Source organism: Amblyraja radiata, chromosome 14 (assembly GCF_010909765.2).
Source record: "Amblyraja radiata isolate CabotCenter1 chromosome 14, sAmbRad1.1.pri, whole genome shotgun sequence".
Lineage (NCBI taxonomy): Eukaryota > Metazoa > Chordata > Chondrichthyes > Rajiformes > Rajidae > Amblyraja > Amblyraja radiata.
The window spans coordinates 46,095,643-46,112,002 of NC_045969.1; the positions used below are offsets into that span (position 1 = coordinate 46,095,643).

General features: G+C 40.2%; 1 protein-coding gene across 4 annotated transcripts in view; it reads left to right on the forward strand.

Annotated features, from left to right (window-relative positions):
• Nucleotides 1-921: 921 nt before the first annotated feature.
• scaf4 (SR-related CTD associated factor 4) overlaps nt 922-16,360 on the forward strand; it is a 92,247-nt gene continuing 76,808 nt past the window's right edge. For 3 of the 4 annotated variants that reach the window (XM_033033220.1, XM_033033221.1, XM_033033218.1), the window contains exon 1: nt 959-1,173. In XM_033033220.1, the coding sequence (XP_032889111.1) occupies nt 1,144-1,173 (30 nt within the window). In that variant the 5' untranslated portion in view covers nt 959-1,143. Of the gene's footprint in view, nt 1,174-16,360 lie in introns of all 4 variants that reach the window. The other variant, XM_033033217.1, reaches the window with a different exon arrangement.

Genomic DNA, 16,360 nt, shown 5'->3' on the forward strand with positions numbered 1-16,360 from the left:
CAGGGACAGGTGGAACCTCAGCAAGTAATCACACTTGGTGCCATGTGCGTTGGCTCTATGCACAGCCTGATGCAGCCACACATGAAGATAGCCATCACACCTTATCCTTCCATATCTCTATGTCTCCCGCTCCCTTGACTCGGTGTGAAGAATTACAAAGGGTGCATAGAGAAAAACTGAAAATCAAAATAAAACAATAGATGTTCTAAATATTACAAAACAGTACATGCGGTGAATATTCCGGAGGTCAGGCTGACGAAGAATTTTAAGAACTTGCAGGTGTATTAAGAGAAGTAGAGTTGACTTCTCTTGCAACACATAGCAAGACATAGATAAATTGGTTCCGTTGGTTGTAGGATTAAGATACCAACCAATGAAATGAAACTGACCCACAAGAGAACTAATTGTATATAATATGGAGAAAAAAAACCTGCCAGTTATAGTAATTGAGGCAGACTCAAAGATAGTTTTCAGAAGGGCAAAGAAGTGAATTTCTCTCACTTAGAACCGGTTCAAACAATGTTTACTATTCCGTGGTCCAATTGCTCCTATTCTACTTGTGAATGTGTGCCATCTAAGAGATACAATGCCTTGAAGTCACAAGGGACCACAAATGCTAGATTGTTGAGTGAAACACAAAAAGTTGGAGTAACTCAACGGATCAGGCAGCATCTGTGAGTTGGCGACGTTTCGGGTCGGGACTCTTCTTCAGACACTCTTGAATTTACAATCTCTGAAACTTCGGGATGTATTGATAGTTATTATGACAGATAATAAGAGTAGAATTCAGTATGATACAAAATACACTAGGCAAGCTAAGTACCTGCGGCCACCACACGGTGCATCTACTCTGCAGAGGCGGGTTCGTGAGTCCGCGGCCTTGGGCGGGCGGCTGCACGCACTCCCACAAGCCACTCCGGCGGTGTTGTGCAGCCGCCGCCGCCGCCGCCGCCATGTTGATCGAGGCGCGTGTGGAGCCGCTGTGGAGGTGAATGCGGAGTTGGAGTGGGAACTAAGCGAAAGGAAGCTCCCGGGGCCGGAGAGCCGAGCCCGACTGAGGCGAGCCGAGCGGGAGACAGCTGAAGGGACTGCGGAGGGGTTTTGCGAAAAGCCTGAACACGGCGGCGTCCGGACACCAGCAACATGGAAGCCGTCAACGCCTTTAACGACGAGGTGAGTGAGAGCAGAAGCCGCTCGCACCGGTCACTTTCCTCCTCCAGCCTCCCCGATGCAAGCTTTCCCAGGAACCCTAGGCCGCTCGATCCCGTTGCCACAGAGGAGGAACTGGTTACAGTGGAGCGATCAGAAGATGGAGGCGGCTGGCGAGCGCGGGTGTTATGGCGGCGGGCTGGCCGGGCCTGGCCTTGTATGTGGTGGTTGTCACATTGAAGCTCCCGCATCATGATCGGGGGAGTGGTGGGGGAGGGAGGTGGGTAGACATTAGCTCGGCCGGAGGCTCCTGGCTCTTTTTGGGAGCCATGGTTTTGCAGTTGTTGTAGAGGAGTTTGTCCGGGTTAAGAGAGCGGAGGCGTCTTGTGATAGGTCCTTGTTTTTCTTCCTTCCACGCTGTTTGCGGCGAAATCCTGGGGTGGTATTGATTCATCTCACCCGTGAGAGAGGACAATGGCCCTAGATCTGTGTGTAATTAGAGGACGCTAAGCGCCAAATTGCTTCGCAACTCCTTGTTCTTTAGCTTTTATAAATAGTACAAACAAAGAGGTGCTGTTCCGTGGTTTTGATCTTATCCCATTTGAAAAAAAACGTTGATTAAGCAAGGCATCAAATTTTATTTCTGAAAGACTGGTTTACAATCAATCCACTAATTTGTTCTGTCTTAAATTGCCGTTTATCGATAAGGCGTACTTGGCAGGAGTACTCGGACTTTTTTTTAGTATCAATGATTCTGCCACTTCAGATACGAATATTTTCAGATGTTCACTGAAGTAAATATGAAATATTTTGTAATTATAGTTAAAATACCATAACAGCTATTTAAAAATGGGAAATTAATATTCCATACTTCCCTTGATCTGGGTAGTGTTTATTGACGGGGAAGGATCGATTTTCTTCTCCATTCATTTGTATTATTTGAATAATGCACATATTTATGTCAGTATAACTTAGTTTGATTATTTAATACGAATCTGGAAGACTTGCATGTTGTCAATATTTGCAATGTTGTGTCCTTGTGCATGGAGAAGTGAGTTTTTGCTTGGCTAATCAATAAAATGTCCTTTAAAGTTAGCAGTACGTGTACAATATTGAACATTGTAAGGGAAAATAGCACACGAGTTTTTGAGAGTAAGTGAAATGGATGGAAATAGGGAGTCTTGATACATTTGACACTAAACAATGTAGACTACAGTCATGCAAAACTGAATTTAAATTTGAGTTCAATAACTAAAACATTGAAACATGGCAGATGAGGTGGAAATTGTATTTTGTCATATACTAATCAGTCTATGTTATTTAGAGCATTTCAGTCCTGATAATGGCCATTTATCTGGATATGGCATTGTAAAGAAAAGCAGTCAGTCTGTTCCAAGTGAGAATGGTCTTGATGACGAGGAAAGGCTGGAGGATTTTAAGGAAGGCATGACAGGTAAACCTGCAAAAGTACAAACAAATAACTGTATTGAATCTGTTAACGTGACACATTAATTCAAATTAAATGCAGGGATTGCTGTTTAAAACCATTAAAGGCCCAGGTTAAGTCTGATTGGGGAAATAAATCAAATGTGAGCCAATTGGTTTTCTGAACACCATAGTTGAGGCAGGCACCATGTTACCATTTAATGATCGGATATTCAAGTGATGGGACAGTTGTCGTCTCCAGAGAGAAGTTCAGATGAGAGCCAAATGGCCATCTTCATTCATAATTGTTATCCTCTGTTGTGTGAAATCAAATTACTGGATTGTAATCAGGCAGCCATTTTGAGGGTAATCATTTGAGATTCCATTGAAGGCAACACTGAAATTATTATCTGCATACAACCTCCTCGGGTATTTTGAGCAGTAAAATGGTTCAGCAGCTTTGTTCTTCATGAAAGCACTTGGCAATGGTTTATGTTATCGCTTTAAAATAGTGCTGATGTTACTCCTGTAATCCTTCCTTCCATTTATTGTCCAGTTGCCGTCTGATGTTAAAGGGAGAACCACATGAGCCTTCTTTCTAACTTAGACTTGTAATTCTTCTCTAGTCAATTTGTAGTTTGGATTTTTAGTCTTAACATCATAGATGTGTTTAGTCTATTTCCATGCATAGACCAAGTGATTTCAATTTTTACGGAGTGGTGGAGACAGGAAACTTTTGATTACATCCACTATTTTCTACTTTTGTTGTGTAGGGAATACTGAGATTTCAAATTGGTTCAGAGATTTTTGCTGTTGCATGATAGTCTTTCTGTTGATTATGCTGTTACACAATTCAAATTTCTGAAATAAAAAGTGATTAGTGATTATTTTAAAACGTGGGATAGAATATCTTGGTATCCTTTGTCTTTTTTCTTTAAACTGTGTCGTTAGTGTTTTCATACAAACCAAGAACAGACCCGTTAGCCCACAATGTCTGTGCTGAACATAATGCCAAGACCATCTCTTACCTACTTATACATAATCCATATGTCTCCATTGCCTGCACATCCATATGCCTATCCAAAAGTCTCTTAAACACCACTATTATATCTGCCTCAACCACCAACCCTGGCAGCATATTCCAGGCACTCACCGCTCTGTGCAAACTAAAAAGTTGCCCCGTGTACCTCTGTTAAACTTTGCTCCTCTTTCAGCTATGCGTTCTTGTATTTGATTTTTCCATCCTGGGGAAAAAGTTTTGATTATCCACCTTATCTATTGCTCTCATAGTTTTATATACTTCCATCGACTCTCCTGCAATCTCCGACGTTCTAGAGAAAACAATGCAAGTCTGTCCAACCTGTCCCTGCAACTAATACCTGCTAATTCGGACATTATTCTGGTAAACTGCCTCTGCACCCTTTCCAAAGCCTCTACATTCTTCCTGTAATGGGCAACTAGAACTCCACGCAATACTCCAAATGCAGCTTAAAGGTCCTATAAAGCTGTATCATGACTTTCTTGCTCTTGTACGCAATGCCCCCATCTATGAAAGCAGACATACAATATACCTTCTTTATCATTCTATCTACTTATTGCCACTTTCAGGAAGTTATGGTTCTGGACCCCAGGATGCCTCTGTCCATCAATGCTGTTAAGGGTCATGCCATTATTTTGCCTTACAGAATTACATATATTTCCCCCTTGTATTTGACATCCCAAAGTACAACACCTTCACATCTTCGTATTAAACTCCTTCTGCCATGTCTCCAACCATTTCTATAGCTGATCTATATCCCGCTGTATACCTTGACAGCCTTCCTCACAGTCGTCGCACCAAGTAATCTTGTTAACCAACCTGTCCACGTTTTTGTCCAAGTGATTTGTATATATCATAAACTGCAGAGATCCCAGCATAGATCCTACTGGTAATAGTCCTCCAGCTTGGACTTTCACCACAACCCTATGTCTTCTATCAGTAAGCCAGTTCTGAATCCATATGACCAATTCACTGTTGATCCCGTGCATCTCAATCTTTTGGATCAGCGGAACATTATCAAATGCGTTACTAAAATCTATATAAACAACATCCACCCTCAAAAGTCACCTTCATCACCTCATGAATGTTGTATCAATAAATGTACACGATGCAGCCATGTAATAAAATGAAAGGGCTGATGGCAGTAATCAATTTGGGATGTCGGGAATGGCAGGTAAGGGGAAATTAGGGAGAATGGAAAGTTTGTAATCAGTTTCAAATTGTGCAGGCACTAGATATGTTCATTTTTCAGTTATATTTAATGATTTTTATGTACTATCAGAATATTGTTGAAGATTACAGAAAGGAAGTATAGAAGACAATTTTTGATTAAAATGTGTGTAGAACTCTTTACAAGAGAATTGGAGACTTTGAAGAAACAAATTATTGTGTTTAGAATAGTGGCACAGTTTTGAATTTGTGACTTAAAATTATTTTTTACAAGATGTTGATTAGCACACAACTGGACTGCGTAAAGTTTTAAAGTCCATTATTATGAAAATTGAACAATGGAATGACTAAAAGGGAAGTCACGGTCATTTATATCAGAATTACATTTTAATGAGATAAAAGGCTTTGAAAAAGGTTTCAGCAAGAAGACATCAAGATATGATATGGTTGTTGACGAAAAATAACAACGGTAAATAATGTTTTTTTCCGATAAAGGAATGAAAAGGAGCATAGCTTCACCGATACTTAAAGAATAAAGACATTTTTCTTAGGATGATATTTGAACATGGTGCGCTTTACAAAAAAATCTATTTAAATAGTGTCTTTAACGTACCACATTGTACCTAGGTGCATATTATCAAACAAAAATTGATGTGGCATGACCAAAATAACATGTGGAAAGGGATAGTGCAAATGTCGAAAAACGTTGGCGAAGTGACATTTTGAGAAACACCCTGAAGAAAAGACCACAGGAGTGGAGCAGAGGAAATTCTGGAGATGGCATCTGGGAGCTTCTGATCCGTCTGCTGATCCGTGCAAATGGATGGCTGGCGGGGATTTAAAAACAATGGAAATATAGTTGATATGGAAACAAGGAACAGGAATTGACTCCTTTGTGTACCCTTGGTCAACTGAAATCTGCAAATGTCAGATTATGAAATTAATAATTGACCCTTCTCTAATTGTTATTTATAGAATGAAGCTCCATTTTTACCAATAAAGATGAAAAATCAGAATTTGACCATTTAAAAATAAACTGATAGTAGGTCAGCGATTGTATAGAGAGTAAGACGTAGTGCGAGTTAGACTAAGGGCACCAGGATTTTGGATGATCAGGAGTTCATGGAGAGTATAAATAGGAACGTTGAAATAATCCAATCTGTGGGAAACAAAAGCATGGGTGTGGTCTTCAGAAGAATATCTGCCAATGTAAGGGTCGAGTCATAATATGATGTAGTTGAAATTAACTGGTTACTGATAGTACATTTTGGGTTCAGATGTAACCCCATATTACAGACAGCCAGTTCAGTGTGCGAAAGTTCCTATGTGTGAATGGTAAGGATCTTGTCTTTGCACAAAAAGGCACAAAGTGCTGGAGTAACTCAATGGATTAAGCAGCATCCCTAGTGTGCACTTGGATCCAAAGTAAGTGGCTAGATCTTTCCAAGATTTATTTGTTTGTCCATTGATGTAATGTCAGAGGTGATAACATCTGCCGTAAGGGAAGAAAAGTGGTTGTTGGCATTCAGAATCAGACAGGTGGTCGCATCCAGCATATAAAATGGCAGAAATTACTGCAGGAAGATGTTAAGGTTTAAAGGTGAATCATCAAATGATCAATAAGGAGAATTTAAAATTCAATTTAACATTCAATTAAAATAATATGAAGATTTGGATGAGAATAGATATAGCAGCGTTTGGGTATACGTCATGCTTCAGGTTCCTTCCTTACAATGAATTTGGCTTTTCTGAAGTTACCTTTGTTGTTTCCAGGACAATGTTAAGGGATGATAAAATTTGACAAAATGTAAGAAAGATTTAATTAGTTTTTTGTTGTCATTTAAAATTATCTTGGAATGGGGTCGATCCTAACAGTGCTACATTTGTTCTTTTTTGTTGTGTTGTTATTTGATGGTCATTTTCCCCAAATTGTGCTTATCCTTTTACTTACAAATCATCCACAGCAATGAAGGAATGGAGACCACAATTGCAATAAAGGTGTCTTACCCCATTCCTGAGATGTTTTAACATTTTATTTTGGTGGGTAGTGAACTAATTGACATAGTGGCCCTCCATAATGTTTGGGACAAAGACCCATCATTTATTTATTTGCCTCTGTACTCCACAATTTGAGATTTGGAATTTAACAAAAATCACATGTGGTTAAAGTGCACATTGTCAGATTTTATTAAAGGGTATTTTTATACATTTTGGTTTCACCATGTAAAAATCATAGCTGTGTTTATACATAGTCCCCTCATTTCAGGGCACCATAGTGTTTGGGACACATAGCTTCACAGGTGTTTGTAATTGCTCAGGTGTGTTTAATTGCCTCCTTAATGCAGGTACACTGCAAGATGAAAACCACTGGTTAGCCGCATAAACACTGCTATAATTTCTACATGGTGAAACCAAAATAGAAAAATGGCCATTATTAAAATCTGAAAATGTGCACTTTAACCACATGTGATTTTTTTTCAATTACCAATCTCAAATTGTGGAGTACAGAGGCAAATAAATAGATGATGGGTCTTTGTCCCAAACTTTATGGAGGGCATTGTAGATACCAGAAAATTAACCTGCTTTGTCCTTTGGTTTATAATGATATGCAACCATCTTGAGCCTTGATCTTGGCTTGAACCTTGTTATATGGGTATTTTACGGGCTTCCAAAATGTAATTTGGCATTAGGATTTTCACTCCGGGTAACATAGTTGAACCTATTAAATGTCTCGGAAATAGTTACCTTAATATACTTATGTTAAGGAACATTGTAATGATTATTTTGTTGACAATTAATTGGATGATGGTTGAATAGTTTGAGTTTTTGTTTTGAGGTAAGCGTTGTCGTATGTAATTGTTACCAGCCATTGTAAACGGAGCTGAATAATGGAATTGTTTGGGACCTCTTGAAATGACGTCAAGATGGTTGAAGACAGTTTGTCCAAAATATGATATTTGCCAAAACTCACTTGATAACCACAAGGTGCTGAGATTGATTGAGGAGAATTAGATTAAGAAGAGCATTCTTCACACTTTGAGATGTCCACTCTGGTCCCTTGAGATTATATGATAATGGTCCTTTGTCTTTGCTTAATTCTGTATCTTTAACTTGAATTTTAGTCCTTTAAGCGTCTGAGCATCCCAATTCATTTGTTTTGTAATCCCTTCTCTCTTGTCATCAGAAAATATTCCAGCATGGTTTAATGGCCATAATTCACCCAATGCAATATGATCATCTACTTATTTACTCACCTCTTTTTTTCCTTCTGCATAGCTCATCATTCACCCTCAGCATTACGTACAAACTTGCAGTATCTTTTATCAAAGTCGTCAAAAATTATATTACTTGAAGTTAAGATCAAGGGACATATTCCTGGAGAGTGTCACTTTTCATATTCATTCAATTGAGCATTTCCTGCTTTTTGTTTCCTAGTACATAGCTTCATAGTCTCCCATGTTCGTTGTTTTTTCATTTCTTGCGTGAACCTTATAAAGTCTAAATTTGTCAGCACACAGTCAGCATCCAAACATTTCCATGCTTGTAATCTTCTCAAAAATTGCTACTAGATTACATGACCTAACCTTTACAAAAGACTCTGGATGGTCATCTCATAGTTATCAAACTGTTCAGTTACTGTGTCGTTGTGATTTATTCCAGTATCTTTTATGTAAATATTAACCTGGGAGTTGGGTAGTTGCTTGGTTTCTTCCTTCTCCTCCCATAAAAATGAAAGAGTTATAATCCAGCAGCATAGTCCCTATCTCGGGCAAGCATTTGAAAATTGAAGCAATTTTTTCTGGAGTAACGAATCTCTTTCACTATTTTGCCCAAAGCCTTATTTTGAATTAAATGAGGATTATTGTAGTGGTGACAATATATATTTTTTGTACTATTGTTCAATTCAAATTATTTTATTGTGGTCTCCTTAAGGAGATCTAATAAGAGCAGGGAAGATTCTGCTTTATGAATGCAAGGAATGGTGTAAATTATTTTGTTTTCAAACCAATCTAGCAATCATGATTAGAATTTTTTAAAAACTATTTTAAAAGGTCTCTTATTCCATTACACATTGTGAGGGTGTCCATGCATGACCTGAGGCATGCATCATTATGGCAGTATGTGAAATAAAATATATTTGCGCATGAGGTGATAGTTATTAAAGCAAGTTTATTTGCATTTTCTAACTTGATTTTTTATCTTTGTATGTGTTTCTACAGGTTTTCTTATCTTATCCCTCTTTTCTCGAAGGCAGGGATTCATGCTGGACGCAGTTCCATCAATGGTGTTGGCTCTTCAGGGGTTTGGTGCCTGCCATTCCTTTCTAATATATTGTTATTGTTGAGCCTGAATTGTGATCTTGGTAACCTCATTTTGATAGGGCATAACAAGCTGAGGTTGCACATTGTTGACCTGGGACGTAATAATGTGCTCTTCTGGAAAGGTTTATAAACAATTCGGAGGTCGTGTGCTGCTTTATACACTGTCAAAGGTCATTGAGATTAATTTGTTGAGGATCTTTCTCAAATAACTATTGAGATGCATATCTTATTACTTGTACATTTATTCAAAGGTATCAGAATAGTAAGTCTTTGACTGTTTCTTTTGCGTTCTAGCAGAATCCTCTCAAAAAACACTAGCCTTTACACCAAATCATACAATAGAAGTCTTATCTAATGGAGGTATAAAGAGCTGCAAGTGCTGGCTTACAAAAAAAAACAGTGCTGGAGGAGCTCAGTCGGGCAGCATCTTTGGAGATTATAGTTGGGTGACATTTCGGATCCCGACCAAAAAAGTTCCCTCTTCACGTTCTCCAGAGATGCTGCCTGACCCACAGAGTTACTCCAGCACTTTGTGTCTTTTTGTCTAATGAACAATTTGGTTCTTTCAAATTTTCCTTTCTGTGCTTATGTTAAGTGTGTATATGCAGAACTATGTATTTCTTAATTGAGGGTTGGCACACAAAATTTGAGTGCATCTTGTATTATTTAAGGTTGATCTGATCAAGTAACCAGCATAAGCATGAAAAAATTCTTCAGAGATTAATTTCAAATTGACTGTTTTGATCACTACCTGGCAATTGGAGTCAGAAAGACCCTAGGTGACATATGTCCTTAAATAGACCAGAGAGGTCATTTGTGGCCCATTGACCGCTGTCAGGGAGGAATCATCGGTCACAAGTGAGATTCTGCGGATTGGACATTAAAAGAAACATTACATTTTTTTAAATACAATTAACGCTTACTGGCATATTTTCAGCTGGTTAAAACAATGCAGTCCTTTTTTTAAAGGCTACGCTATGCATTTATGTGTTTTGAGAATAAATCAACTCAAAATTCGGAGAAATACCTGTAACTGCAAGGTCAAAGAAAAGTGCAGCATGTAATTTGCCTTAATTTATTTTTGCGAAAACACCTGATCAGGTAAATTGAAAAACTAATCACAGTTGGAGAATCTGAAATGAGGATCTAAAATACTAGATTGAGATTTAGAGGTTTTAATTGTCAGGTAGAAGTTTGCGGCATTAAGTCGAGTCCCAGAAGGTTCACTATTTAGCTGTTGTATGTATCTCACCTAACTAGGTGGCATGGAGAGTTAAACTAAACAAGATTGAACATTGGTAGAACAATTAAATGAGGATGATGCAAAATTATTTTTGTGGTCATGATCTGGGTAACTGAGCAAGTTAATATAGATTGATGCTAAATATGAATTACTGTCTACTCAGACTGATCAGGTGGTACTAGTGTAACAGATTTTTTTCCAATTTTGCGACATAGAAGTCCAGGAAAATGTACACACATTGAAGCAAGTTTAAAAGCAGACACCACTGCAGAAATTGGCACAGAACATGGCACGAGGAGTGTAAATTTACACTTTCTCTTCAAGCTCTATTCATTGATTTTAGTAATGCCAAGAAAATGATGGAAGTCAATAAGCAGTAAACTTGAAAGCATATTCAGGATAGTGTTGTTGGTGGGTTGAGACAAGAACATGTGTGGGTTTTTTCAAGATAATTTATGCCATGAGCATTTTCTGGTTGTGTGGCTGAATTTTGTTGGCCAATGTTATTCCTAAACTTAAAGTTTTTAAGATTTTGACGAAAAACTCATATTTCACAAAATCTAATCTATTGCTCTCATTTAAATGTATAATAACCAACAAATAAATCAATAGTTGTAGAGCTTAGAAGGTGGAGAAAACAAAGAGTGTGTGAATATGATGGAGCCAAAGTCTAGGTTGCACAATGATGTCGGTATCGGCATGACAATGGGGGTGTGGGTTGAGACTATGAGATGCAGAAGGGAGCAGCAACTGAAAATCTGAAACAGAAGATATTGGTGGAATTGTTAACAGAACAGATAGCATCTGTGCAGAGTAAAAAAATGAATCTGTTACAGACTGATGTCCTTGTATCAGAGCAGGTCTGGTCTATTACAAATAGGAATTTAATTCGGTAGTTTAGTTTAGAGATACAGCATGGAAACAGCCTCTTCGGCCCACCAATAGTTGCAGGCATTCCGCCTGCAGGGATCCGAGGCAAGCAGCAACTCTGTCACTATCTCGTCGTGCCATGGACCCAGATCGCCTCCTCCATCAGGCTATCAGCAGAGAGCAGAGGCCAACCCGACTGAAGTCCCGCCACCCCTTTGCTCCACATGGAAAACAACTCCTAGCATCCATCCAGCCAACTGAGTGGTCACAGGAGTGAAAGACAACCTCATCTCCATTACACAGCTGCATCTCTTCACCAGATAAAAGCTGTCCAGGGTCTGACCTCCCCAGAGGAGCATGGGTGAAGCTCAACAGACTTCGTACTGGAGTTGGGCATTTCAATGCCAGCATGTGGAGATGGGGACTCCGCCAGAGCCCAGCCTGTGAATGTGGAGCAGAACAACAGACAGCCAACCATGTCATTGCTGGGTGCCCGCTCTACCACCCACCAAATGGAGCTCAGGGCCTGGTAGACATTGACGCAGAGACAACAACCTGGCTGCTCAACACCCGGCTTGAGATCTAACTATTCCTTTGGTTTATGTTTTATTCGCAAAAAGAAGTAGAAGAAGGCCCACCAAGTCTGCGCTAACCAACAATCACCTATAACCAACAAGTATACTAATTCTATCCTACGCTATAGGGATAATTTACAGAAGCCAATTAACCTACAAACCTGCACGTCTTTGGAATGGGAGGAAACCGAAGCACTCAGGGAAAATCCACACAATACAGAGAGTACGGGTTCGAACACAGGTCTCTGGCGCTGAAAGGCGACATCTCTACCGCCGTGCCACCATTTCCCCCCCCCCCCCCATGACATCGGTGATTGAGTCCCAAGGTCTGCAAGATGCTTTTTTCATGATTATGTTGGTCTTCCATGGAGCATTGCAAGGGGCCAAAGACAAGGGTCATAGTGAGACAGATTTAAAGTGACACATGATGCGAACGTGTCACCTTAAATCTCAGTCAAAGTAGACACCTAATCTACTTTTACTTTCTCTAATGTAGAGGAAGTGAACCCTTGTAAAGCAGTATGGGGGACCAACTGGCAGGAGATTTTGTGGACATCTTCATCCTCTCATTACTAAGGTATGAGGTTCTCAAATGCTTAAAATACATGCTTTACCAAAAAGAGTAGCATGACATTATTATATATTAATGATCTGGATGAGGGAATTGAAGGCAATATCTCCAAATTTGCGGATGACACTAAGCTGGGGGGCAGTGTTAGCTGTGAGGAGGATGCTAGGAGACTTGGATAGGCTGGGTGAGTGGGCAAATGTTTGGCAGATGCAGTATAATGTGGATAAATGTGAGGTTATCCATTTTGGTGGCAAAAACAGGAAAGCAGACTATTATCTAAATGGTGGCCGACTAGGAAAAGGGGAGATGCAGCGAGACCTGGGTGTCATGGTACACCAGTCATTGAAAGTAGGCATGCAGGTGCAGCAGGCAGTGAAGAAAGCGAATGGTATGTTAGCTTTCATAGCAAAAGGATTTGAGTATAGGAGCAGGGAGGTTCTACTGCAGTTGTACAGGGTCTTGGTGAGACCACACCTGGAGTATTGCGTACAGTTTTGGTCTCCAAATCTGAGGAAGGACATTATTGCCCTAGAGGGAGTGCAGAGAAGGTTCACCAGACTGATTCCTGGGATGTCAGGACTGTCTTATGAAGAAAGACTGGATAGACTTGGTTTATACTCTCTAGAATTTAGGAGATTGAGAGGGGATCTTACAGAAACTTATAAAATTCTTAAGGGGTTCGACAGGCTAGATGCAGGAAGATTGCTCCCGAGATTGGGGAAGTCCAGGACAAGGGGTCACAGCTTAAGGATAAGGGGGAAATCCTTTAAAACCGAGATGAGAAGAACTTTTTTCACACAGAGAGTGGTGAATCTCTGGAACTCTGCCACAGAGGGTAGTCGAGGCCAGTTCATTGGCTATATTTAAGAGGGAGTTAGATGTGGCCCTTGTGGCTAAGGGGATCAGAGGGTATGGAGAGAAGGCAGGTACGGGATACTGAGTTGGATGATCAGCCATGATCATATTGAATGGCCTACTCCTGCACCTAATTTCTATGTTTCTATGACATGCCTCACTGACTAATGTCCGTAGTGCTTTGAGAAGTTAGTTATGACATATCAACTCGTATCTAAGTAAGGATCTGTACCCTCTACAATTCGCCTAGTGACACAATAGACCATTGCGGTATGTGATCTTGCTGGCTCTCCTGCACTGGGTCATTTTTATAATAAGAACACATATTCCAGGCTATTGGTCATCGGCTACAACTTGGCATACAACACCATTATCCCCTCCAATCTTGTTGTCAAACTCAGAGGACTGGGTCTATGCTCATCCGGATGTAAGTGGAATCTCAAAGTCCTCGTCGGCAAATAGCATTGTCAATATGAGCACCTCACAGTTGTGTGCTCAGTATCTCTCTATACCCATGACTAGAGCCAGGAGATTTAGGTGCTAAAAGTCTCTGAAATATGCAGGCAAATGGGCAAAATAAAATTACGAAAAAGGCATTTCTGACAATAAAAAGGCATGTATTTCCAACACCAAAATATGGTTTAAAAATGATGATATAAAGGTATGCTACATTAAATGACCAAAGTTGCCTGGTTGCACATAATTACTAGCAATTTTTTTCAAAATAACTGGTGTTAAACTGCCATCTGTCAGACAGAATATGCTTCAGTTGTGAAAAATTTCTTTCTACCCCAGCTGAGGTCACTGGTGCATACCCAAAACAAGCTACGGACTCTATATTCATGTTGATATCTTGTGCATAACATCTACCTTTGAGAACTTTAGCTATGTTTTGTATTTGTTCAAGATCTTTGTTACCTAAAATCATACTCACATTTACCTTGTATGTCTTTACCTACATCGCCAGGAACTTTACGAATATCGTCAGTTACTTTATTAAAAACCTGCGTTATTCACTAATGTTTCGCCGCGTTTCTCAAGGGAAGTGTTAGCTTGTAGGAAGTTTGCAAAATTGGAAGCAATAAACACAAGATGGCAGTGGAGGGACTTTTTCTGCATGATTTCACTGATGATCTTGACTGCAGCAGATTCTTCTTCAAAACAGTTGACGATTTATTTTATCGTTTCAAAGTTTGCAGCATTGTAGAGTACAATAGAGAGCCATGCACCCCACCTAGTCAAAACGGGCTGAGGAGGTAGCGGAATCTCGGGTACCGTTTCCTTGAACAACTGCACACATGACGGTGTTTTGAGGAGGATTTTCTTGACATTGGAAACTAGGCGATCGACATATGGAAACAAGTTATTTATGTGCTCGGCGATTCTATGGAGTCCGTGAGCTAAGCATGTCAAATGCAACATTTTGGGGAATAAAACTTTCAGAGCACGTGCAGCTTTTTTCATGTGCAGAGCTGCATCAGTCACAAACAGAAGAACATTCTCATGTTTTATACCTTCTGGCCAAAGTACAGCAAGTGAAGATGTAAATAACTGAGCAATAGTTGAGCTGTTTGACTTCTCCAATACTCCTGATGTCAACAAATACTTGTTTGACGGTTGACCTGCCTCCAGTGTACCGATGACCACATTAGCAACATATCTCGCCACAGCATTGATTGTCTCGTCTATTGAGATCCATATTTTGTTGCATGCAACTTCATTTCTAATTTTCTGCACAACAATGTTGAAGTTGCTGTCAACATAATTTTTCCGTAATGATGACTCGCTCGGTATATGTTCCTCCGTTGAATTCTCTAAAAATCCTCTGAGAGATTTGTTTTCAAATTTCCACAGTGGAAATCCAGCATCAATGAATGCCTTGCACAGATCGCTCGAAAACTCAGATTTGCGACTGGAGCCAGCAGTAAATGTAGTGAGGAGACAGGCTTGCGTATTTCCTGCCTTCAGTTGGGAGATTAAATATTTCTTCTCATGATTCACTGCTTACTCACATGCTTTGCAAAACAGCACACAGTTGGCTTTAAAGAATATATCACCCCCATACACTCTCACCAAATCGTTCAGTTTTTTACAAGGTGTTGACTTGACTTTAGGCATTTTGACACTTGCAGGGGTAGATCCGACAGGAGCGGGGATGCAGACCTCTACAGGTAGGCCAAGTACAAGCTGAGAAAAGGAATCGGAGCTGCCAAGAAAGGGTACTCTGAGAAGTTGAGGAGAAAGTTCTCAGCAAATGATTCTTTAGTTTGGAAGGGCTTGCAAGAAATCAAGCTACAAGAAATCACAAGCTACAAGAGGAAAACCCACCCCCGCTCCTTGGACAATCGTCAGCTGACTAACAACCTGAACGAGTTCTACTGCAGGATCGATAAACAGAAACTTAACCCTGGTACCCCCTCCCCAACCAACACTTCCCACATACTCACAGCTTGACTCCAGTTTGAAAAGACTGGACCCTTCCCAGGGCTCCCACTTCTCTTTCTCCAGCCGGGCATCCTAGGCAGCTTCTTAGGTTGCCATATGACAGTTTAGGTGGTTATTTAAGACGGCTTGCATGACGCGTGCGATAATGTGCTCGGACGAAGTGCGTAGTTACCAGTCGGAATTATGCTCAATGAAGCATTCACATATTCTGCTTCAAATAAAGTCACAAACTAAACATATTCACCAATCAAGACATGATTATATACCACAATGACCTGCAGCAAAATTATAATACAGTATCTCAACTCTTTTTACACGTTGCAATGAATGCAATTTCTATTATTTCTTTCCACTTCCAAACAAAAATGTGCTTGGATTATTCAGCGTATGATCAACCTCGGTGAGACCAAGCACAGGCTTGGCGATTGCTTCGCACAACACCTCCACTCAGTTCGCAATAACGAACTTGATCTCTCGGTGGCTCAGTACTTCAACTCCCCCTCCCATACTGAATCCGACCTTTCTGTCCTGGGTCTCCTCCATTGCCAGAGTGAGGCCCACCACAAATTGGAGGAACAGCACCTCATATTTTGCTTGGGTAGTTTACACCCCAGCGGTATGAACATTGGCTTCTCCAATTTCAGGTAGTCCTTGCTTTCTCCCTCCTTCCTCTCCCATTCCTAGCTCTCCCACAGC